Raw genomic sequence first — 26,038 nt, forward strand, 5'->3', positions numbered from 1 at the left:
GCTGTGGCCTGTTAAATTCAGGCCTGCTCCCAATCTTTGATAATTGGCCCAGCTGCAACTCCTTAGGGGTAAGAATTCTTTCTACATCATCTTTATTTTCTTATATTCTATCCCCCAACAAGGGGAAGAGATTAGGGACATAGCACAGATACTTGCAAAAGACAAAACAAAACAAAAAACCCCCAAAAAAACAAGTAAAGAGAGAAAATCTTTGCAAAAGTGAAAGCCATCAAAAGGCATGGCATGCCATCAAGTGCAGGGACATGGCCCAAAGCTTGCCAAAATTGATCCCCATTGAAATCGCAAGATTTGATTGCCCTGTAGGGGGATAGAATACAAGTAAATAAAGCTAGTATAGAAAGTAACCTTACCCCCTAAAGAGTTGCAGCTAGGCTAATTATTAAAGATTAGAAGCAGGCCTGACTTTAACAGGCCACAGCTGTAGCCAATAAGAAGAAGAGTGCTATAAGAGTGGGTTGGTTGGGGGAACTGGAGTCAGTTGGCTGCTGTGAGGACAAGGAAGAGTCAGTGCCTAGAGGAGCTGCATATGAGAAACATCAAGGAGGCGTGAAACTAGTAATATGCAACCCTTGCAATGTAATGGTAATAGAACTCTTGCGCTATAATGATAACATTTCCCTTCCCAAAAGGGGGAAGGGAGAGTAATGGGGATCTCTTTTAGCAAGCTTTGGTCCATGTCCCTGCACTTGATGGTATGCCATGCCTTTTGATGGCTTTCGCTTTGGTGCGGGTTTTTTTTTTTCAGTATCCCTGCTATGTCTCCCATATCTTCCACTCCCATAGCTGCCCAGAGAATAGGGTTTTGTATTTTGAAGTACTGAAGTTCGGAAACCTTATCAGTCTTTCACTTCTCTATAAAATAAAAAGTAAAGTAGCCCCAGAACACTGTACTTAAGACAACAATGCTTTTCATTTAATTTTTAAAACCATAGCACAAACAAACAGTAAATGTTGAAAGATAATGTCTGGTACTACAGTTATTTTCATTTACTCAGTAGATCTCTAAGCTGAATGGAAAAACCCACTTGATAAAATAATTTGTAAGGTAAATATAGAGCAGAGCAAGACAAATCAATAGACTTAGAAGATAGTTTATAATTTGCAGTATTCATTTAGCTTTCATAAACAGTGCCTTTCAGCTTTCAAATACCTGTAGAATATGAGTCCATTCTACAGATAATGTTTTTTTGAGCTCTGCAAAACAGCAGACTATTATATGGCTAAATATCCTTCAGCTTGAGGGCTGTAAAGCACAGTCTGGCCTTCTATTGCAATGCGTTCCTTCAAACTGTCTCATGTTTGAAGGAGATGTTTCCATTTTGAATTTATGTAATGCCTAAGTCAACACTATGGAAATCTTGCTAATAGCTGCAGCTTATTAACACAATCTAAATCAAATTTAAGCTTTCAAAGTAATCCATGGACTAAGTCTATTGGCTTAAAATTAGCACATAAGAATATATGTATATTCCAAAATGTGTACATCTGCCCAGAGTATTGTAAATGTTTCTTTACTACACTTTTAGAAATAAAGTCAAGCGGGATTTGTTTTTTTCTATTTGTGCAATGGGAATAATCAAAGCAAACCAATGCATTGTGTTACGGAGAAAAAATTTGCAAGTCTCTATGTTGATTTTTAAATCCTAGTGTAAACTGCTGAAAGCTGGAAAAATGTATTCTTTTGAAGCATTTGAACTCAATTTGGGTTGAGTTCTTTTCAGGCCACGTATTTCAGCATCTGAACATATAGAAATCTAGGGTACTACCACATTCAGAATTTTTTGAGAAGAACATAATCTTCATGAAATTTAGAAGAAACTTTTCGAACATTCTGACATTTCTTCATTTTTTTCATTGCATCATGAGTGCTAACAGGCAGCAGTCAGGAGATACAACAGAGAAATAAAGATCATAGTAGACAGATAAATATTAAATAGAAAGTCTTAAGGAGATAGTTATCCAATGTAGCTGTCCATTGTGTATCTTTGCATATTTCACAAAAACATTCTTTTTAATAACAGCAGCCATTAACATGCACTATTACGATATTGTAACATAAAAATGTGGCCTCTTTGTCATAATATATTAAAGGCCTACATTATTTCTGAGTAGCTTTGGATCTCTCTTTGTAATCACCCTAATGGGAAATGTCACTGAGCTTAGTTTTCACAAATTACAAAGAAGTAATTTGGCACCCTCGGAGAGTAAATCTCCATTGCACCTTAAACATGATTGGCACGGAAGCACATGACCCTGGCAGGCTGGAGAGTATGTGCAGTACAGCCCAGTGTTTCCCCCCTAGTCTGCAAAGATAAAATCAGTCTGAGAGGACAACTCAGTGTGCTTATCTTCTGCTTTAATGGGCAGTGACAAAGACTTCAGTGCCGCATGGAGCCCTGGTGTCCTCAGCAGCAGGACATGCTGCAGTGCTTACAAGGATCTGGAGAGCTTCACTATTTTTAACTCTTGGAGAAAATTTCTGAAACTTTTGATACCTCTTAGACATCAACAGATGGATCACTCGGTGCCTCCAGCACATTTTCAAGTTTCCACAGAAAGGTAGGCAAAGAGATTAGTTTTGCCTCATCTAAATACAAAAACATAATTAATTTTTTTTACCAGTTAATAAAACTGAGACGTTGAACAAAGACCTTATTACAAAGACTGTAATTAATCTGTTTAAAACAAATGTTGTTTTGCTTGTGGAAGCAGATCTGCCCACGTATTTTTTAAGTGCATTAATGTAGGATGGTTGTAACGTACCCCCTGTAGTTCAGAACTACATAATAGTAATTAAAAATCACACTTTGTATTTATGAGTCATGCATCGGCAGAGAAAGAAGGGTCAGAATATGTTTCACAGTTTTACATACCGCTGAGAAAATACTGAACCAAGTTCTGACTCATCCTTTTTGATTCCTTCCTAAGAAACTTCCTACTGCTTCCAAACACGAGTTGTTACATTTCAAACTTCTCTATTTGGAGAAGCACGCCACAGACGCCTGTGTCAGCTCCTGGCCTTGCATCAGTCAGTAGACTCCTATGTAGATTCACCATCGCACTCCCGAAGACCTCTGTGCCGCGCAAATGCTCAGTATGAAACCAACATAACTAAATCCTTGACTATGCTAAAAAACCAACCAAAACAGCAGGACGAGCCAAAACATCCACATAAACTGCTTCCCCCGCAGCCCGCCGTTCCTTTCTTGCCCGCGCTCGCAGTGCCTTGCTCCCGTGGTACCCGGCTGGCCACAGGGATGCCGCGGGGCCGCTTTCTCCGAGAGTGTGCGGCCCCAGCAGCCGCCAGTGCCGGGGCAGGCCGCGGGCAGCTGCCGAGGTGAGCGGCGGTGCCGCCCCGAGCCGCCCTCCGGGGCGGGGCCTGGCGGGCCCGGGGAGAGGGCGGGCAGCTCCTGCGGGCAGCGCCGGGGCGGCGGGCCGAAGGTAACACGGGCGGGGACGGGGGGTGCGTGCTGAGCTGTGGTGAGGTCTGAACGCGAGGCAGCGGAGGTCGGACTTGACCGTGTCCCTGCTCCGGCCTCTCTCGGCTCCCTCTTCCCGCTCCCTGCCCGCCGTGGGGCTGCGCTCCCGCGCTGGCAGCTGGGCAGGCAGGAGCTGCGGTTCCGGCCGCCCGAGGTGTTTCTGAGTCGGCTTTAATACCTGCCAGTTGCCACTGGAACCCTCACATGCGCGAACAGCTAAGGGACTTGCAGGCCTGGCGCGGACTCAGCTTGTGTTTGCTTTCACTTCTTATGCTTTAAATTCCATGCGTAGCAAATCGAAAGTCAGCCAAATAAATGGCAGCATTTCCCAGAGGCAGGAAAACTCTTAATATTATTTTTTGGGTTTTTTTTTTTACACTTTCCTTCTGTCGCCTGGGTGCCTCCCGCTTCCGGTGCTTGGGAGATTTGCGTTGTTCAGAGTTTGTGCAGACGCCTCCGTAATGATTGTTTATCTGCAGTTAGGGCTGTCTGCTGTCGCAGTGACATCGGTGAGCCGAGCCCTGTGCTGGTTGCCCTGCGAGGAGGGCGAGGAGTCGCCGAGCTCGGCGCTTCCCCGGGAAGCCGGCGGGGCTGAGCGCGGCCCCTGCTCCCTCCGGGTCACCCAACCCCGCTCAGAGAGAGCCCGCATCGCGCTGAACGCTGTGAGAGGGGCGCTGCTGAAATCGTGCCGTGCCGGTGAGCGTGAGTATTAGCTCTGAAAAGGCTTCGAAAAGCCTTTTGCAGTTACTCGGACCAGTACTTGGCCTTGGGATGCACGGCTAGCTGGGAGTGGGCAGTGGAGGTAAAACTTGCCGGAGCTTAGAGTGTTGTTGTAAGTTAAGTTAATGCTTCTGGCACACAGTGTTGTGACTTGGCTTGTCTAACTCGTTGTGGCAGATGCAGCGCATGCTGATTTGTTAGGGATGCTACCAAAGCCTTGGGTGTTCGTTTTTATGGCTTTAGATGCCAGGCTAACTGTCCTAAATCTTATCTGTGAACATTGTTGCCGGCGTTTAGCTGTGTGCATGCTGTGTCATAACCATGGGCATCTCCCGTTGATGCTTGAATGCTCTTCTGCAGCATCTTCTCTTCTGATTTCACATGCTGAACTAAACCGTAGAGCAGGAGATTATGTTAATGAGAGGCTTGCTAGTCAAGCTAATTGTTAAAAGCAAAACAGAAATAAGGGAGTAAAATAAGAAGTGACTAATTGCTAGTGTCCAAAAGAAGCATGTGCTACATCATCACTCCCCTCAAGATGGTATATTAGAATTCAAACTATAGTGAATGTGTTAAAGGAGGATTTCCTCAATGTTTATTACAGGTTCTCTCTAGTGTTTGATAAGCCTGGGCAGGTAATTTTGAAAACAGCATGGAACAATGCTAATATTGTTAGTGAAATTGACCTTGCCCTGACTGGGTTACTAACACAGAGAAACTCACACAGAAACACGTGTTTTGCATTCCTGTTCTAGGTACAGTAAACCAAGAGTAATCCCAAAGCTGTTCTTGCCCTTTGGAATTTTATACATAATAAAAGTGAGTTGATAACCTAGTGTCAAGTAATAATTTTATCTATGTGTAGAGGTTTCATTTTGAAGTTTTAAGTTTTCTACATTATGACATCTTTTGGAAGGTCTTGACTTTTTTTTGTAACTAACTTTCATAATATAAAATCCCTGTTTCTTACTAGAGAAAAGTTGGTGTAAAATTTGTTATATCTGTTCTTTATTGTATTTGTGAAATTAGTAATCTAGTGTATTTTTAGTAAACAGAAGCAGTTTTTATTAAAAATGTGCTCTATGCATTTTAGTTGTTAATGCAGTTTTCATTTGGATGTGTGTATTTTCTCAAATGCACATCATTCAGCTGTCTTTAAGGTGAAATTGATGCATTTTTCACCCCCCACCATCAATGTCACAGACAAAAAGTCAGCTTGAATAAATCACTCAATCTGTCTTGATAGTGTGGGACCTATCCCACACTAGGTTGTCTTCTGAGCTAAATCCTTAGAGAATGTATGTATTGCTTATCAGTGGAAAAAAGTGAAAGTTACAGATTGGGGGTTTTCAAACCTGCTTTGTTGCCCTATGTTCTGGTTGCAGGGCTCAGAACAATATGTAGAATAAATCAGCACCTTCTTCTGCTCTGATGGCAGCATTTTTTTAAGCCCCTTTCTGTTCCTGGTAGTTACTTGGTCAAACATAAGAGTCCAGTGAGAAAGCAGACAATTACCTTTATGCTTTTTTTGCTGCTTAGTCACTGGGAAAAAAAAAGCTTCTTTCCATCTACAAACTGACATCAAAAGAAATGCTGTAATGCTTGCTGGGTTATTTTTCTTTCATAGATGTTTCCTTAAGATGTTTCTTCCACACCTTTGTGGAGTGCAGCTTTTTTTTGGTGATGTGTGATGTTGCTGTCCTTTAAGTGGTACTTCCTGCTTGTTGTAGGTGGGGCAGAATTTTACATGAATCTTACACTTCTTATATCTCTCCAAATTTTGTCTTTATAGTTTTTCATGCAGAAAAGTAGTCTTGCTTGCTTGGTTTTCAGTTCAAAATAACAGAAGATGAAACCATTAAGCAGGTCTATAAACAGAATCTCACATCATTAATTCCTGTTGTTCAAATGATGAGACTGGAGATCACTTAAGGTGCAGAACTCTTGGGGAAATTGGCTATCCAGCACTTACTTACTTACTTGTGACTTTTTTTATACCCTGTATAACAATATAAATTTCTTTAATACAGCATATATATCTTTCTTTGGCTAGCTTTTGCTGAAGTTCAGTTCTGCATAATTGTTTGCTTTTCCATACAAGTAGCACTCTCCAAATGATCTTCTAAAAATTACTAATTTTTTTCTTATTTTACCTGGTGAAATTCCTTCTGGTATTTTTAAGAAAGTAGATCAGGAAGATAACAGTTGGCAACTAATATTTATGTGATTATATCTTCTGTTAGGCCAAGTACCTTGATAACGTGTGTATTACAAACTAGAGAGGCATTTATGTATGAAATGGAAGAATGTCTTAAAAGTGTTAGCTTCCTCACAATTTAGCAAGACCTTGTGATAAATTTATCTGGTTCACGTTACAGTTGTTGCCCAAGCCCCTTGTGAGTTTTGAAATCCCCACACATTTTGCAAGGGGGGAAGCTCCCTCCTTTGTACTTCAGCTCTGGCACGGCGTTTGCAGAACTGTGGAGTTCTGCAGGCTGGGTCCAGAGCCACATAACTGTGGGAAAATGTTCTTCTTTATAATGAACTGGGAATATGAATTATGCTGAGTTTTCTCAGTGTAATGGCTGAATCAGCCATGTCTTTGCTGGTGTCAAAACAGGCTTTACTTGACTGTGGTAAGAATGAATTAAAAAAAAACATCCATAGGAAAAAAAATACGACTAATGTAGTGAAAGGTCTTTGAAAGCTCACCTAGGTTACACACAGTGTCTTATGGTGCAGGGTTGTCATTTTAAGAAGGCTGGGAAGTAGTTTTGGTGAGGCTTTAATAACTTGCATTGCATTTAAATATGTGCATGTACATCCCTTTGTCGAAGGTAGTGTTTGAAATGCTGTGAAATGGCTGGCAGATGTGGGAGACACTTGGAATTTTTGACCTGTGCCAAGTAGACAAGTAGAAGTCCTTCTGTTTGTGAAGGTTGATTTTTTTTTTTTAAATTTTTTTTTTTTTAATCCCCTGACTTCTAAGGTCCATGAAGTATTAGGCAAATTGTGCATGGTTCCATCGAGGCTATTTCAGGTTCATAACAAGAACAGAAATTTCATGTCGTTTTATCAGCATTTAAAAAAAAAATATTAGCTTAGCAGTCAACTGGCAGTCAGGCAGAATTTCTGCTTTGGAAATCATCCTTGGCTTCCTGCAAGTTTCTAATTTCGGCCTTGGCCAATCCAACACGAATATTCAATATTAAGTTCAAAGTTTCTTTAATGAATCACATTGGGCATTTGAGCTGACTGCAAGTAGAGTCTTCATTACAGAAATATAGGCCTGTAGAAGATTTATATATTTCTGTTAATTGGAAGGTGGCTCTGTGGCAACTGTGTGCAAGTGAAGGAAAAAAGGAAACAGTGATCTCATCTTTGATGACATTAGTTTATAAAAATTACATACAAGCTGGGCAATCAGGCACAGCCCTGAAAGACTTCCCCATTTACCCATGATTGTAAATCTAATCTAGAGTTACCATTACCTCCTATTTCTGGCATAGTAGGTTTCTTTTGCATTTTAACATTTAAGTGTGTTGGATAGGTAACAGATTTCTTCTTTCAACACCTTTTTACAGCTATTTGGATAACAAAATGAAACCTGCCAAGCTGCACTATTGGATTTTGGGTTGGTTTTTCATGGCACTGTGTTGTTGGTGTACTTCAGATACTTTTATTCAAAGGTAAGTTGTGCTTTTAAATGAAACATCTGACAACTCACTCTTAAATGCACATCAGAATGGTTTAACTTCTAATGTAAATTTGTTATTATGTACTATTTTTGATGTGTTATTCTACCCTTAGGTGATTTATAGTAAGGTGACTACATTAGCAGGAGGAGCAAGGATCACGCCTGAGGAAACCTTTAGATGTGTCAGCGTGAAGAAAGAGGGGAAACTTAAATTCCATTTGTTGCACTTGAAACTTTTCTCATCTTCCTATACATTCATCATTTAGAGTTGTGATGTGGTAATGACAAAAACTGAAATTTATTTTGACACTCACAGCAAAAAATCTGGAGTCATCCCTGTGGCGTGAACTGCACTAACTGTTGCATTGTTTACTCTTTTATTTATATTTCTTTTCCTTGCTGTTTTCTCAATTCTGACAATATAAAATTATTTTTCATGTGGCATCCCAACTGAGGCTGTATCAGATTGCTGCATCACCTTTTCATGGTTGTTGCCCCTTGGGAAAATCTGAGTTTCAATACCAATGGGCCATGGGAGAAACCACACCCTAAGTCACATTTCTGTGGTCAGAGTTGAAATTCCTATTGCATTATAAGAGGAAATAAACTTTTCTGCTTCCTTTTAGTGCTTTGGCAAGACAGTGGTTAGGGGTGCTCAGTTCAGTGCTGAATTTTTCAGTGCCTGCATTGCACTTGGTGGGTAGCTTAGACACTGTGCTGATGTTTCTTCAATCCCCAGGATTTAGGCTCTAGCTTGGCCATCTTGGCAAAGAGTCAGCTCTAGAGGCAGCTTCCTGAGCTGCACAGAGCATGAGACCTCACATCCTGAGAAGGGAGAATATCTCTGCAGCTGCATAGATATTGAAAATGGCTTTCCTTGGGTTCCAGCTCTGTTTAATAAGTACAGTTTTCTGATCTTCCTTAGCCACAAAGTGTGTTCTGGGAGAATTCTGGCATGATTGACATTGCAGAAGTTCAGCTGCTATTTCAAATACAGACGAAAAGATCAAATGAAATGTCTAATGAAAGATCATTTCTAAGCTAGGGCCTTTTAAAACCAAGGAAATAAATTGCTCTGCAATATAGGGCAATTCTGCTATTCAGGTTTTTACAGCAACAGTGAAGACCCCTATAAAAGTGTTAATAGTTTTCATTGTGGCTATGCCTGGTAAGTTCCATAGTTATTCTTCTAAATTGTATAGATACAGGTGAATGCTTAAGAGAAAATGTGGCCATTGCAAAGTAGAAAAACTAGAGAAAAAAACTGGCATGTGATATAACATGGAAGCATCCCTAGGTTGTCCTCAAATTGAGAATTAGCTTGGTCTTTTACTTTTTTTTTTTAATTTTTCTTTTGGTAATATATCCTCTAGCAAGAACTAATGACTGACAAGTGGCTGTTAGCTTCCAGAGAATAACAACTTATTTTGACAGTTCTGCACGTGATGTTGTCAGTTAAAATAATTTACAATTCCGTTTATTTTTTCCCATTTGCTGTTCTATTTAATTACTTTGTCTGGTTGCTTAATAACTAAATATATCTGGTGTATTGTCTGATTCAACAGGTTTTTGATTTATATCTGCTTAACCAGAATAGATCTGCTCCAAACTGTTGGAAAAGGCCTCTATAGAAATTATGTGATACAGGCTTCCAACACTTCTTGAACAAATTTTTGAGGGTTTTCTTTCCCCTCTGCATACTGAAGAAATGGAAAGCCTATGGGTAGAGGGTGGCAGAAGGAGAATTTGTTTAACAATGGGGATATTAGCATGTTTCCCTATGTGTTGTTTCTCTCTGAATCATTAGTTTGGAGTGTGTTCCTGAAGGTGTTCCTCTTTTTAAAATACTTGCAGAAAAATAAATTTGTCTGTCTCTCTCCAGTGACATCCACCCTCATGCCTGGAAAAAGCTCTACTTTGCTCATCATTGGCCAGTGACTGTATGTAAGGTGAGATTTTTGTTTCTCTTTTTATCCTAACAAAGGTAGCATTGGATAATAAATGTATGAAAACAGTGACTAAAGCCCATTAAGTGTTTAATCTTGGTTATGCCTTTATAAGGGCTTTTCCTGATCTTAATGCAACTTTTGCTATTTCTCCTGTGATGCAGAGCAGCCATAACAGGAAAGATTGTGGTGAGTTACAGATAGAGTTGTCAGTGTAGGGTGTACTGTACACTAAGCCTGTTACAGGATTTGTGACATTTTATTAGTTATAAACTTAATCCTAGACTTTCATCAGACTCTGCAGGAAGACTTGCCTTGTTTGGCTGATGACAGTTCAGTATTTGAACTCTCTGCTGCACGATAAGGCTTTTAGCTTTGTAATTATGACTCCAGTATTTCTATGATGTCATCAAATGCGGATTCAGTCAGGAAAGAGAGCTACAAAGGTGTTGTGGCAGGTGTCTCTGAGGATTTCTGCATTTTTTGCTGTATTTGAGGTGTATGAACCCAGCCTTCCAGCATGGATCTGTCAAAGCACAGCTAAGAGGGGATACTGTTGCTATTAAGTATCTACTACCATCTGATAAGTAGAAGACTTTTCCTGTACTGGAAGTACTCAAAGGTCTCTTCCTGTACAGTTAAGTAAAAAATATGATCAGATTTACTGACACAAGGTAGAAGAACCTTGTGGATAATGCAATAGCTTCAGGTCCAGCCAGATGAACGTGGAGGGTAATATCAATAACAAAAGTCAGATGTGTGTGACTGAGACCACTGTTCTGTTTTTTGCCTGGTTTTGTGTGGAAATAAGGAAAGATTTGATGCAATTTGTGTCTGATTTTCTGTTGATTAAACATCATTGTTACTGACTTGAAGCAGAGATGTTGGTGTTGAAGAGTTTGTAGTGACCAGCACGGGTCAGTGTTCAAAGTCAGTAGCAGTGAATGAGCTTGCTTACAGGAACGAGATGAGAGCAATTGGGAAAAAAAAAGAAAGATTAAACAACACAAAATTAAAAAAATAATCCCTACCAACCAGTTTTCCCACTGTATATTTATGCTGGTTACTCCTCTGAATTCCAGGGTAGAGTAATTGATAAATTGACAAATAATTTGCGTAACCTGCTAGTGAAGTTGAAGTGAATAATTGAAGGTATTGAGCATCAGAAAATGTAGGCTTCCTTGCCCTTTGTTGATTTCTTGTAATATTTTGTAGTAAGAAGTGGACAGAGGCATTCAAAGAAGTGCAAAGAAAGAGATACTAAAATCATGTTAAGTAACTTTTTTTTATAGTTTCCCATCGAGTCTTATGACAACACAAGATCTCAACTGTGCTGCTATAATAGCTTTCTTGTTTTACATAAGAGGAATTCCTAAATTCGGGAATTAATTTAAGTATTTTTAAGTAGGTAGATTCTTTTGTGTGTTTGGTGTATTTATATATAACTGGTGTTTTTCAGGGTGTAAATATTTTTAGTGTTATTATTCAGTTTAAAACTCTTGACATGATTTTGAAAGGAAAAAGCTGTGAAAGAAACAGCAAAAGTCATTATAGCATTTATGGCAAAAACCCGTGAGATACTTTTTTTTTTTTCTGAAAGTACTTCTTTGTTTATGTCTCCTGTGTAAAGGAGTCTTATTAGAGAATCTTTCACACAGTGTGTTTTTAAGGTATGTGGATGAGCTCCTTCTTAACTCCTACCTGTTTTGGAGATCTGTGCTTGAAAAGTTTTTTAGGCTTTTGAAGGCCCAAAAACTTTAGAGGGCACAGATCAGCATGCCAGAAATTTGAGAGTACATCTCTCCCAGCTCTTCCTGGGCTTTAAAAAGTAACTGTTCAGCTGATGCTCTTTAATACTGAGTGTGATTGGCACAATTAAATTGGGAAGTGTTTTGTAATCATATCTCCAAACTATCTCATTAAAATAAAGTGATACCGTAGCAGCAGTGATAACTCCAGGACCTAATTACTGACTACTACAGCGAAAAGTGTGAAGGAGGAAGAGATTTTCTTCCTTGCAATGTGATTAGAAATTCCAGTGCCATATAATTGTCCTAAGGTGACTATGTCTTATGCAGAGATATCTAAGCTAGAGTCACAGACCTCAAGTGACTATGAAATTCAAGTTTCCTTAAAAAATTGTGCCTGTGGCTAATTCATGCCACACTTTTCAGTAACAAATGAGTGTGACTTAAGAGCAACTCAAGGCCAAGAAGAGGGACTTTCCTGCTCCCTTTTTATAGAGTTGTGAAAACCTTTTATTCCAGAACTTACAAAGATAACTATTATTTCAGCTTTTGCATCCTGGGGATTGCAAAAAGATGAATTTTTTATGTGGTTGGGTTTTTTTTGTGTGTGTGAAATGTGGAAAAAGTGCAAGTTTGTAAGTTATTAAGTTCCTTCTCTGTTAGGAATGGGAAGGACAATAAAGAAATGGTACCTGCTGTCATCTGCCTTTTTCTTCACATATGTCCTTATTAAAGAGTCAAAAAAAGGACAATAGAATAGAGTAATGAGCAGAACAGCCTGAATTCAAGCTTGGATGTTAAGCAACAGATGATTTTTTTTTAATTTTAATTTTCAATATGAGATGAGATAAAAAATTTTCTTAAGTTCAGGCTTTGGCAATAATTTTATAGCAGAGGCTTAAGTGAAGAATAGAAATACTAGTTTTCCTTCTTTTTTTGGTAAAAATAGAAGTAGTCGCATAATACAGAAAGAATTAAAGTGACTAAAGGAGGAAAGGGAGTAATTGCACACCATTTGAGGGGAAGTAGTTGAGGAGGTGAACTCTTTCCATAGTTTGAAAAGCAAGAACTTTTCTTTGCAGTTGCCATGTTTCATTACAAAACATATAATTTATCTTCGTTAAAGAGATGACTTACTTAAGCAAGGTGATTTGAAAGGAGAACAGGAGTAAATATTTCACTTCCCAGAAGCTGGTTTTTTTATTTCAATTTGTTGTATCTGTATGTGTTCCAGTAGCACTACTCTCACATTTACCAGCTGCTGTACCAAGGGATTTGTAACTTGGGCAGCTCAACAGGTGACACTTCTGGGACATGCCAGTGGTATTTCATTTTTTGGCATTTCAGAGATAAAAGCTTCCATGCTTCTGGCACATGCTGTTTGGGCAATGACTTGCTGCTGCAAATAGGCTAATCCCTCTGCTGAAGTGTTCCCTCAGCATGGTGGGTGCTCTACAGCCTCACCAGCCTTTGCTCAGTTTTATAGGTCATGTATGGCTCATTTGGATTGGTTTGATTATCAGATTGCTTTAAAACAGGAGAAAACAGTGCTTCTTTTTCAATTGAATCTAGGTATGTAGGGCTTTCTGGGATCCAGTGCTCACTTGAAAATAAATTTTTGTACCTCTGTTTCTAGTCAGTCAATCTCTAGAGATTGAATTAATCTTTCAGCAGTCTGTGATAAACAGGAAGGCTGACTAGAAGTGGTTTTGCACCAGCAAGCTGGGGTACCCAGCTTTGCACACCAGCATTTGCATTTTTTATGATACTGATTTAAAACTAATGTTGGAGGGATACTAAGGTTAGAATGAAATAGGAGATTGAGTGAAGCTGGCCAAAGCATGCAGAGTGTGAACTAATGTGTTGGAGGTTGTGCTGACCTCCCAGTTCTGCCAGGGCACAGGGTAGCGCCAAGAGTCTGATGAAACAGATAGAAGAAACTGCTAGGAAGGTCAGTGCCATGATTTTAAATCTGAAATACTCTGGGTGTTCCATTAGCATGTCTGAGAACTGCAGTTAAAGGCTGAATAAAGAGCACAATTGCACTGTTCTTGTTGCCACCTCAGTTGAGCAAGCTGTTGACTATTAATTTGCTGTACTTTGGGCTAGATAGCCAAACCCCTCCAGGCCCACAGAGCTTGTGTCATGACAGAGCAATACTAATAGGCATTTTCAGTGTGTGTTTGTTCAAAATATTCCTTTCAGGAAAAAAACCTTTTGCTGGGTATAATTGCTTGTATTGTTAGTGGCAAAAGAGGAGAGGAGAGGAGAGGAAGGACATGGACACAGAACAAGAAAGTCTTGCAGAAGTTGCAGATTTGCTGCCACTGGCCTGTGGCATGTGGAAGGCAATTAGTGAGATTACAGGCCTGACTCTGCTGCTCTCTACACTCTGCTCTTGCTCTGGCATCACATAAAAGGCATTGTGGCATAATTACAACAGAATGCAGAGCCCAAAAGGAAAGCTATTATTATGGGGAAAGAACGTCTGGGGAGGTTGTTAGTTAATGGCAAAAAGTGTTTACTAAGAATAATAATCAGGGAAAATACAGTAATGGTATTCTGTGATGTGTGACATGGATTTTTTTTTTTAGTTTGTTCTTTTCAGGCATGTCTCTGGTCTAAACAGTAATTAAAGTGTAGGCTATTTCTCCTGTATTATCAACAGTTTTTATTGGAGGCTCTATTTTTCTGTTTTTGTAGGAAGGTATTTCGTCTTTCGTTTTCTCTCCATTCCCTTGAACCGCAAGTCAAAATCATTAAAGCATAAGTCTGTTTTACTTAGAATAAGCAACATATTTAATCACTTCTTTGTATTTTTCACTTTCAATACAATGATAAAACTAGTCCTGAATGCTTAAAGAGGGTTTTGTGCTTGTCCAATAATATGGTTTATTTTGAATGTTTTCACTTCAATGGCTCTGCACTCCTTGAAAAAATGTGGTTATGAGAAAAATACAGAGCTGCCACCTGGAGAACTATAAATGTAGATAAAGCTCTGTTCATTCAGCATGGATCAGGCTACTTTCTGTTACCTCACAACCTGTCCTTTTATCTTCTTTTTACCCTGTCTGTTCAGAGTTTACTGATCTGCTTGAAAATTTTAATGCCAGTGGTTCCCTACGTGGCATAATCCATGACAGCTTCAAGTAACTGGAGTTCACCAGTTCCTGGTTTGGCAAGGAAAAGTTGGCATGCCGCAGTAGAACCTTGGGCCATCACTGAATGAAGTTTTACTTTTGCCTGGATACATGCAGCAAATACTCTGTGTTTTTGTTTCCTACAGATGAATGCTAATGATTGTCATGACCCTCCAAAGTACTGGACAATCCATGGATTGTGGTATGATCAAAGAGTGGTTTTATTTCAGCCTGAAAAGGAAAAATAAATTTTGTACCAGGATGTTTAGTGATTTGGTTTTGTTGGGTGGGGGTTTTTTTGTTGGGGTTTTTTGTGTGTTTTGTTGGGGTTTTTTGGTGATGTTTTTTTGGGAGGGTTTTTGTGGAGTTATTTTTGGAGATTTTAATCTGTCTGTTCTTATGATTGAAAAAAAATTAAAACCTGATGGTTTGACATGAAACTGAAATTCACTTCTATATCTCATGACTTGTTGAAGTTCTCTGGCCGCATAAACATTTTATTTACATGCCTCCTCTTAAGATCAGAAATAGCCTCAAGCACAAAGGGAACTATTGTTTCACTTCTTTTCTTTTGTCTCTCTGAGTAAAAAGAATTTGTTAATTTCTCATGACTGCTTTTGGCTTTAAGTATCTTATCACCACACAAATTTTGCAGAAGTGTAAGAAAAACTAATTTTCTTCAAAAGAATCACCTCACTGGAATTGATGCCAATGGCAGCAATCCAAAAGTTTTCCAGACAGATACAGGCTAAAATCAGTACAGGAGTTTAAGCTGTGCCTCTTGGAAAAGTGAACATCATTATGTATTGATTCCCTGAGAGTGTCTTGGTGACACTTGCATGAACATCAGATGGGACAGCAATTCAGGAGGTGATGTCAGTAGTGACACCAGTGACATCATGTGCAAGACCTTTCCAAGTCATTGGCACACCCAAATGACTTTTACATAGAATGAAAGGGACCAAAGGTTTTACTTCTAAACCACTGTAGGTTCTTATGGTTTACTTGCATTTTTAAGATCTCCAGCTATAATCCTGCATACTTAAAATTCAGGATAATGATATGTTAGTTACCAGTAGTGAGTTAAGAGACACCTTTTTTCAATTTTATTTTGCTTTCCTAGGCCTGACAGAGCTGAAGACTGTAACAGAACATGGCATTTCAATGTCACCGAGATCAAGGTATTTAAAACAAAAACAGACATACCAGGCAGAGCTAAGTGCAGTTACTTTTGCACATCCTGTATGCAAAATCTGCAGTTCACAATATCACTCCTAATGCTTACTGAGGGGTGTGGGTTTTTAAGCACTCCTGAAATTCTTTTAGTGCTCCTAGTACTATTTAAAGTTGCCTTCCTTGTGATCATTAGCATCTGTACCTACGTGATTTTGTGAACATGAAGTTTGGCTCATTCAGCCACATCCTCCTTAATAAAATCTAGAGGTCCACCACCACATAGGTGCTGGATCTGCAGTGACAAAAAGCACCTGTGAGAAGAGAGTCAGTCAGTTGGGTTTCTCCCTTCACATTTTCTACTGCAAAATCAAAATAAAGAAACTAAGAGCTCAGAATACTGTTTTCTGTATGTTTTCTCCTAGGCCATTAGTCCTCTTTTTGTTCTTTTTCTACGTAAAAAAAACCCCAGTGTATTTAATTCAACAAAATTCATTTAGGTTTTATAAATGCAGATAGAGATAGGGGACTTGAGCCTGACAAATATGAAACACTGCATGATTGAACAACTTCTGCAGGTACAGTTGAAGGAAAGTCTTGCTTTGAGGCAATGTGTCAGTAGTAGTATGTTCAGATATTTAGGCAGATGTACCTGTTACCTCCAACAACAGCATTTTCAGAATATGGGGTAAAAAGATCTTTTCTTTTTCTTCAGTCATGGACACTGAAAGATGAGGCTTCAGTTGTAGAAAACTTGTCAATATATGTAGATTGTATAAGAAACAGCTTTTCAGTGCTCTAGGTGCATTTATTAATTGTGGTATTTTTAGGATCTTTTGTCAGACATGAGACACTACTGGCCTGATGTGCTTCATTCATCTCTGAATCGCACTCAGTTCTGGTGAGTACAAAAAAGCCCTAAAAAGCATTTTGGATATTATTTTGCAAAAATCTGTCTGAGTAGTTCTTCAGGTGCATTAGAGGAAGTGTCCAGGTGGCCACTGAAGCAGTGTGTCTTACCAGTCTCATTTATAGTATAGATCTGTTCTCTTATAAAATACAGCTGTTGAAGAGAGGGCTATAGAAGAAGTTTTAGAGAAATGAAACTTAGTGAGAAAATGTTTCCTCCCTTTATCCCCAGGGAGAAGCAGCAGCTTCTGTTGACACATTAAATCTGAGTAGCAGTAGCACTCCTGGGATATCACAGGTAGCTGCAAGAGCAGCTTCCAGATCTCTTTCCCTAGCTAGTTTCACTGTGTTGCTGATCTTGAGACAGCTTTTGTTTTGGGCTTCCTCATAGAAGAGAAAATAGAGAAATAGAATACACTGTGCCATGGTAGCCACTTCCCTTTCAGTGAAGTTACTGACAGCAGCTCTGTGCTACCACCAAGCTCATTGGTGCAAGAGGTGCAGAAGGATGGAGGCCTTGATGAACACCTGTAGCTGTGGTCAGTATCTTTTTTTTTTTTCCTTTGAAATGGCTGTGCTGCAAAGCAGTGTGACATTGTGAAGAGTATAATCTTAAAGTCTTGGTAAATATTTTGTGGAAACTAAAGCCTCTGTCCATTCTAGAGGCTCACTTGGGCCTGGTGCATTCTTGGCTTGCTGCAGATGATTGTTCACAGGCACTGTCAGTGCAGACTTCGCCAAACCACTCCAATAGCAGTTCCATGGTAGCAATAAAAGGCTTCTTGAATGCCAGCAGGTCTTTGGCCCTCTGTTTTTTGCCTTTATAGAAAGAGCAGGACACTTCAATATAAGTACTACTAAATCCCTTCAAAAGGCAGGTGCATCACCATTCGTTTTACAGACATGCATGTATACAGTCCCTGAACTGAATTTGTCATCCTTGTCATCCATGCAAGGCCTTGCCTCTAGCTTGCTGCTGTTTTAGTAGCCCTTTGGATCTGACTATTATCTGCTTCTGATCCAACCTAATTATATTTCTTGCTAAGTTTACCTCTAAAAGAGCTTCTGTTTACTTTAAAACTATGATGTCTTTTATCATTAGTTATTTAAAATCCCTTATGGAGAAATCTGCCCATGGAAATTGGATTCTTCTAGGCAATAAACAATTCATTTGACATGCAGTTGTGTTGAATGTTACAGCCAAGATGAGAACTCTCTACAAGGCTAAATTTGGGAAGATACAGTGAAAATCTTACAGTAAAGCATCTTCTCCCCTGCCTCAAATCTCCTGACACCACAGTTGCTGTATTAATTTTTTGCTGAGAAGTAGTACACTGTTTCTCTAGATCCAAACATAATTTCTTTTAAGGTGTTTTAATTCCTTAAGAAAAATCTGAAGTTTTTAGTATAAATGGACAATTCTAAGGTAGGCTTTCAAGTGGATAATAGTTGTCCTTGTCTGCTTTTTGATGATGTACTTAAGGCACCATCAGGTCACAGGACGCTGTGATGATGGCAGGAGTTTGTGATTAGGTAATCTTTGTGTACATCTGCTGAACTGATACCTTTGTAGTACAAGTGGATTGTGAAAATTTGAAAATAATTTTAAAAAAAGACATTTGCAGGCAGTGTCACTAAAGGTTATACTGCTTAGTCTTTCAAAGGACTTTAGAATTGATAAAAACATTTGTCTTTTTCCCAATTTTTGTCCTGTTTGAGTTTGTCTGCTGTGCACTGCAAGAATTTCTTTTGCTCTCTGTTCCTTCCTTTTAGGAGAAAGGATAGTGGATTAGAAGCAAGACTCGAGAGGAGACCTATGAAAATTCTGCCACAGGCTAGCATAAAAGCTGATGCTAAAATCTAGCAGCTTGTGCAATTTCACTGTTTTACCCAAAATAAGGCTTAATCTTCTGAGTTCAGAAAAAAAAAATTAATGTTTTGAAAGTGCGTTTAACACAAAAGGTTCCATTAAAACTTACAAAAAACATAGATGTAGTAATTTTCAAGGTGAATTCTGTGCATTCTGACCACCAAATGTCTTTGTGTAAATCCACTGATAGGGCATTGTATCATAAGAGCATTATATGTCTTTACTTCGTGAATATATAGATGTTGCTGTAATTGAAGTAGTGGAAGTGATCTTGTTTGGGTTTACTTTTTATATGTGTGATAAATTTGAATGCAGTATCCTACTCCACATGTGTAGCCTTTTGGATACATGATTTAAGTACAATGGCTAGCTTGTACAGCACATATGTCTACAAACAGTGTGTTGTAAAATTTGCATTTTGCTTTTCTCCTATAGGAAACATGAGTGGGACAAACATGGCACTTGTGCAGCCACACTTGAGGTCCTTAATTCTCAGAAAAAATACTTCGGTAAAGCTATAGAACTCTACCAGCATGTTGATCTCAATGGGTACGTAAATGAACTCAATTATCTGGCTTTTATTTCAAACAGTTCCTAAAGATTTCAGATCTAGCCTCAAATGAAAGTCTAAAAATCTGATGGCAGAGAGGAAATGAGAATTAGCATAAATTATTTTTAGTACTGAAGTTCAGAGGAAGAGTTGTTACCCTGAGAAGCAGTCTCTGGTCACTTCAGTCAGATAAGCCAGCATCATTCTTAGCAGCATCCTTCTAGACAGCATGAGCCAGTAAATTTTTGAGCAGCTTTACAGGCTGTATCTTGATACCAAAAGCTATAGTACCTGTAAAGTTCTAAATCAGATGACAAACCCCCCAAACTTCTGAATCATGCTGAACCCCAAACACTTGTTTTTAAGACAGTGCTCTGCTCAGGGGAAAGGACAAGCTGCAGGCAAAATCATGCAGGACATCCTGGGAAAAGGCTGAGAGGCAGCTCCAAGAGAGGAGGTTGTGCAGGGTTCAGTCGCTGCAGGCAGTCCTTTGTTGTTCTTTGTGACAGCCCTGGTGTGACCCCCTTGCTTTGTCCTAGAAGCTATTTCTCCTTCTTGTTCCAAAGCACTGGCCATTCCAGATTCAAGGTCTTGAGAGACTGTTGTGGCTTGTCCAAGTGCTGAATACATGTGTTCTGGCTGTAGCTGAATGCCAGAACGTTAGAGTCCTTTCCTGATCAGTGCTTGGTATGGGTGAGAGAGGTTGTTTGACTTAGATTTGTTGGCCATGAGGGGACAGTATCTGACAGAGGAAATAGTTTCATAAAAAGAAATATACCTTTAAAAAACTCAAGAAAAAACCCCAAAGAAACCCCAAACCAGCTCATCCTGTTTATGCTCTGCCAGTATCCTTTTCACAAAGAAAATAAGCCTTTCTTCCCTCCCATCTTGGTTTAGAAGATGTCTTTTAAAACTGGCAGATTTTTCTAAAAGGGTTTTCAGTGTTTGAGCATGTCATATGTAATGTTAAAATTAATGATGTCTAAGTCAATTGCCTAAGTAGCTGTGATGGTGTGACTAAAACATTTACAGATGGCACAGTGACCGATGATGTGACTCTGTATCAGCTTGTGCAACACTGCAAAAGAATAGAGACTGAAGCATGTTGAAATTAATTGCTCAAAGCTTATTATCTATTGTGAAAATAAGTATAATTAATTTTATCTTTACTGAAGAGAAAAATGACTGAAAATGTTCTCATGGTATGTCATTTCTACTTGAAAGACAAAAAATGTCAGTGTTAAAGAAGTTCTTTCCACAAATCAAATTATTAAAAAGAGGACATAATGCAGCCTTCTGTAAGATTTTACAGAACATCATCTTTTTTTTTGGTCTCCTCATATCCAGTGTAAAATGACAGTGAAAAACTGCTTGTCCTTTAGTCAGCTGGATAAAATCTTCCTTGTGCCAAAACTGACCTTGGAAGGGAAGGGTTGAGCATTATCAGCAATTATGGATTAAATCTTGCAACGTACTGACCATTCCCACTTCTTACAGAGGAAGCTGTAGGGACTCTCAGACTCATCATGGGTTAGGTCCTGAGTCTTGTCCGCTTGGAAATGTGAACTCCTCTCAGGACTGAGCCTAAAGGAAGCGGTACACAGGCTACAGGTTCTTGAGCACTTCCTCATTTCTCATGTGACCAGCTTTTCCTCTTCAAAAATGTATCTATTAGGAGCAGTTTCTGCCCTGACTGTAACACTGATTCTGATTGACATGCTGTATCCCTCTCCCAGTGTGCTGTGTGTCTCCCACCACAGGAAGCCCATCCTGTGTTTGAATGTGAGGGTGCCTTGAACACCCTCACCAGTCTGCCCCTGTGCTCTCTGCAGTGGCAGGAACGCAGGGGAAAGGAAGCAATTAAACTGCATTCCCTCCCTGGCACTGACCAGAGCACTCTGAAACTCCCTTCCCTCTAGCTGTCTGAAGACTGAACTATCCTAGTTCCTCATGTTAAGGTATGGGAAAGTGTTCTTTCTGACCCTTCCAAGTTGGATGGGAAGTGTTCTTTCAGAAAACAGCCTTTCCTAGGCTGGCAAAGAATGAAAGACAGGATGTCCTTGCTCCCATGACCATAATGCTTGACAGGTTTTTAAGATCTGTTTTACCTAATGGTTATGAAGGTGTGTTTGCATAGAGGAAACATGGAAAAATGTTTTATCTTTGTTTCAGTTGTCTCTTGAAAGCTGGGATAAAGCCAAGCAGTTCATATTACAAGGTAAGAGGCAGTCTTTAATAAAACAAAATCATGTGCATAGACTTTTTTCAGTAGGAGGCAACTAGTTTATGTAGAGCAAATGATCTTTTGAAATTCTATAGTTCTTTAAGGTTGTGCTTTTTATAAAAGTTTTTGAGCTTAACCAGTGTGGGAGCTGTTGGAAGATATGCTTGTGACCTATTCATCTGTATAAGCTTTTTAATTTTTCAGATGACTGTTATAAAGGAAACTCTTACAAGGTTTTATGGTGTAACACCAAAGATACAATGCCTTCCTCCAGAAGAGGTAAAAACTCCCCTACCTTCCCAAAATGGAAAAAAAAACCCACTTTTTTTTAAGGAGCACTTTCTATCAAAAATATAGCAAAAATAGAGTGAAAAAATTTTTGGTATGGTGAAACTTAGGTCTAGGTGTTCTTTGTGTCTACAGCTGTTTGCATGTAGGTATTGTTTGATTGTTGGCCTTGGGTTTTAAAGGTCTCTTTGTCTTAAAAGATTTAAAGCTGCATCTCTTGCATGAATGCTCTAACTACCCTGCTGGAGGTATTGCTGTAGCTGGACGCTTCCACCATGCCTGCTGAAGTTTAGTTGCTGCATGGCAGATTCCTAAAACCAACAAGAGTGAGCTGAATGGAGGCAGTGAATGTCAGCCTTGGTGAGGGTGCTGCTGTCAGAATCCTTCTGAAATAAAGCAACTCAGAAGCTTGTCTCTGAGATTGTTCCATAGAGCCCATACCTAAAGAGGTCACTGTAGTCTTTCCTTTTGAACCAAGCATGTCTCAAATTTCCATGTCTCTTTATTTTTCCTTGGCAGTAATTGTGCTGTGCATCATGATGCAGTGGAGAGGGTGCTACACAGAGACAGTGTTATGTAAAGCATAGGTCACCATATCTGAACCAAAAGTACCTTTGAAGGAACAAAATAGTGTTCTGAACAATTACATGTGTAGGTTGTAGAGCTCTTTCTTTCCTTTTTTTCAGCTAGGTTACTCTGCTCTTATAGAAAAATAAAGCAAGAAACAAAATCCACAATGTTAGCTTTCACTCTTATAAGTGGTTCCTTCTTATCTCAGCTTGTTCAAGGTGATTTACTACAGAACTCTTGGCAGAGTTACTGCCCATATGCAGGCAACAATTTATGAAATCCTGCTAAGATACAGTTGCTATTGGAGTGTGTTGTCAACTCTTGTTTTAGTAATGCTCTGAGGTTTTTCTACTCATGTTTTTTAACATGAAAAAAATCTATACCGTACAATATTTTTAACATGTGTTTATAAGTTACTTTAAGGAACAAAGGAATTTTCGTTGAATGTGGGTTGTATACTCCCCCACCTTTTGACATGGAAGAAATACAGGGCTAACACAAACCCCAGTTTCTATCTCTGTTCACTCTAGTTCTGCCATTGCTTTTAGTACACTTGAGATACTGTTCCAATTGCATGAAAGTAATGTACAGCTTGGGTCTCCTGTACTTAACTGCTGAAGGTATTGGGTAATAGAAATGAAAAGGTACATATCAGGTATTTGAAGATAGGCCTTTTTCAGAGTTCTAGACTTGTCCATGCCTGAAGTGCGTGATGGAGGTACTTCAGTGTTTGAAATGGACTAGACACATTCTCTGTTCTTATGTTTCCTAAAAAAACCCCTGAAATAAACACCCCCCCCCAACAACACAAATTCAAAACAAACAAAAAAACTTCTCACCTCAGTTACTTTTATCTTGTACATATCTTTTTGTCCTGCTTAATTGTTTCAAAACCATTTTTTCTGTGTTTTGTTAGACCTGAGCACTGGGGAGGATTTTCCTGTAATCTTCTTGCCACATGGAAGGTCTCTATGCCTGCCTGCTTTATTTGTAGTCAGCATTTTTCTTCCTGGCCTGTTCTCTATTCCAAAAATGACACTTCTGCTCCTTGTTTCAGCTTGCTTCTGTATTCTTTTGTGTAAAAGCTGTTATAAAATTTAGTTTCTCTTCTCATGTATGGAGAATTTTATTTGCCTCAATTCCTGTCCTGCTATGAAGAGTTGGTGAAAAGTGTCTTTCTGGTCACATGTGCCCTTCAGTATTCACAGAGTTCAGCTAGAGCTCGTCATTGTGCAGATGAGTAAAGGCCAGGATAATGTGTCACAGCATTTCACAATGAGGCTTACTAGTTAGACAAGTCCCAGATTGGTACTGAGTTACAGTATGTACTATAAGCTGTTCAGAGTGCATGCCTCTTGTACTTTTCTTTGCATTTTTTATCTGGGAAATGTACAAAAAATGACTGCTGTATTGTATAGATGGGACAATGTAGCTGAAGAATTGATTTGCTTTCTCCTTCCCATGAGGCTGATCTTACCCTTCATATTTCTAGGGTGAAGAAGCACAAACAATTGGCCAGATTGAATTCTGCTTCACCAAAGAGCTGCAGCTGGTGAACTGCACAGCACGGGAGGGTGGATCCAACGCGATGCACGCTCACTTGAAGCTTGGAACTTCGGAGCTGTCGGTCTGCAATGATACTCTCCCAACCTATTATCCTTCAGAGGTCCAAAATCACAAATGAAGCCATGGGAGTTTGAAAAACTTTTTCAACAGCAACAAAACCCACACTCATGTAATGTTATGAGCCTCTGTCCACAGACCTATAGTGAAGATTTCTGCTAGAAAAGAGAGTTATTTTGCCATTAAAGAGGAGTGGTCCACATTATGAGATCAGCATCTGATCTACAGCATGGTCTGGGTTTTTTGGCTTGCTTATGGTTTGAATCAATGTTCAAAAGAGAACTGTGACTTCTCAGTTTGTCATGCAGTTGTCTGCCACTTTATCTGCTTTTTGGTTTTTACCAGTGAGTCAGGGAACTTAATTCTTTGTATTGAAAGGATGATTGTGTCTCTGAGATGAGGTGGCAGTTTCTTGAGAGGGAAATATTGTAAACAGAACTCTTGAAACCTGTCTGGAGGTCCATTCCCAGATGTAATAGCCACTGCCTTGCATAATTGCTCTCCAAGTGCAGAACAGAGATCATATCCTCTGAGGTGTTAAACCTTTCTTTGCTGAGAGATCACAGTGGACCAAAGACAACTGTTCCATAGCTTCTTAGTGAAATAATAATGTTGTCCAAGTTTGGGCTTTTCTACCTTAAAGATCTCAGGGAAACTGTATTGGTAGCCTTACCTGTTCTTTGATTATTTCCATGACAGTAACTCTATACAGACTTGGGGAACAACCAATTCTACAACTTACATGTTAGTTCAGGAGGATGTTAGGCCCTAGAAATATGTTGTTACTAATTTTGTGTTTGAGCATTCAGCATTACTACTTGTGAGTGCCTGCACTTGTATATAAAAACAAGATTTTCACATCATTGCTTTGTTCCAAGAAACATCTTTTTATAGATGAAACAATAAATACTGCCAGATTTTCAGTAAAAAGTACAGATATTGGCAAAAGTGCATCTCTACCCCATAATGATGAGTAAAATGCCATGAAGATGGATGTTTCTAAAGGGAACCAAATTTTGATGACATCTTCCCCAAAGTGCTGTGTTGATCTGTGTGTCCCAAATAAAGACAATTATGGCTCAAGGAACCATCTGTTTGTTAGAATGATGTTACTGTGAAAACATGAAATGCAGTATGAAAAACAAATTTGTTATTTTGAGGGGGTTAGAAACAGTCTCATTTTTGACTGTCCCTATTTCTCTACCACCTTTCATTTAATGCTCTGTTAACTTTCCATTCCAGAATGCTCTCAGTTTCTTTGGCCTTTCTTGAAACTTAGATATTTATTTTGACAGCCAAGAAATTATGGTCTGCCAAACAAGTGAATGTTGGGTTTGCCTGTTTTTCTGCAGTTGCTTGAATCCCTCAGTCCTGTTTCTCAGGCACAGGTAAAGCTGAGTCTTGCCAAAAGGAGTCAGCAGCTATGCACATGAATAACAAATGACCAAACTCTGCAGCAGAGTAGACAGAATGGATTCCATGCATTTTTCAGCCTCATTTTCAAATGCAAGAAATGTGAAGGAGCTGATAAGTCTTAAAACTTTGAGGAGAAAATAACATAATCCAAAATGAGTGAGGGAGACAACATGCCAGCAACTGAGTAAAAATTGACTGAGAAAAAGTTAAAGCTTGGGTAAACAACCTCACATACTCTGAAGTCCCATTTAAAGGGACATACCTGAAGTACAGTGTTTGCCTTAAAAAACCTGCACCCACGTACTTTTTATTACAGATTAAATAATTAAATTTTTGATGGTGAACTTCTGAGTAGTAGCACTAAAACACTGTATATAATTACTCATGCCTGGGTTTTGGCAAACCAATATGGAAAGATACAAATGTCTTTTTAAAGCTACCTACTGATTTTTGTAGAGAGATGTGCCAAGACATTATGAAGTTTTAAGTGATGTATTTAAGGGATGCTTCAAGGTCTGTATCGGGGCAGCCAGGAGAGCAGATGAATGAATGAATGTTACCACTACTTCAGACCAAAGACCATGTCCAGCTCTTTGTGTTCTTTCTAGCAATGGCTCACAGCCAGGTGTGAGCCTTGTCAGTTGCTTTCCATCAGAATGTGTAT

At 39.2% G+C, this 26,038-nt stretch overlaps 1 protein-coding gene across 5 annotated transcripts; it reads left to right on the forward strand.

The window, feature by feature from the left end:
* Nucleotides 1–3,215: 3,215 nt before the first annotated feature.
* Nucleotides 3,216–25,047, forward strand: RNASET2 (ribonuclease T2). Of its 5 annotated transcripts, XM_064708643.1 has the most exons (12): nt 3,382–3,462; nt 3,980–4,196; nt 4,976–5,039; nt 7,805–7,909; nt 9,800–9,866; nt 14,898–14,953; nt 15,875–15,932; nt 16,755–16,825; nt 19,139–19,252; nt 21,426–21,471; nt 21,682–21,756; nt 23,828–25,047. In XM_064708643.1, exons 4-12 carry the CDS (start codon nt 7,821–7,823, stop codon nt 24,017–24,019), a joined length of 768 nt encoding a protein of 255 aa, XP_064564713.1. In that variant the 5' UTR covers nt 3,382–3,462; nt 3,980–4,196; nt 4,976–5,039; nt 7,805–7,820; the 3' UTR covers nt 24,020–25,047. The 5 variants fall into 5 exon arrangements, with proteins under 5 accessions (XP_064564712.1, XP_064564713.1, XP_064564711.1 ...); XM_064708642.1 differs by lacking the exons at nt 3,382–3,462; nt 4,976–5,039 and adding an exon at nt 3,216–3,358 and having other exon boundaries at nt 23,828–25,043; XM_064708641.1 differs by lacking the exon at nt 4,976–5,039 and having other exon boundaries at nt 23,828–25,045.
* Nucleotides 25,048–26,038: the final 991 nt, after the last annotated feature.

Source organism: Zonotrichia leucophrys, chromosome 3 (assembly GCF_028769735.1).
Source record: "Zonotrichia leucophrys gambelii isolate GWCS_2022_RI chromosome 3, RI_Zleu_2.0, whole genome shotgun sequence".
NCBI classification, from domain to species: Eukaryota; Metazoa; Chordata; class Aves; order Passeriformes; family Passerellidae; genus Zonotrichia; species Zonotrichia leucophrys.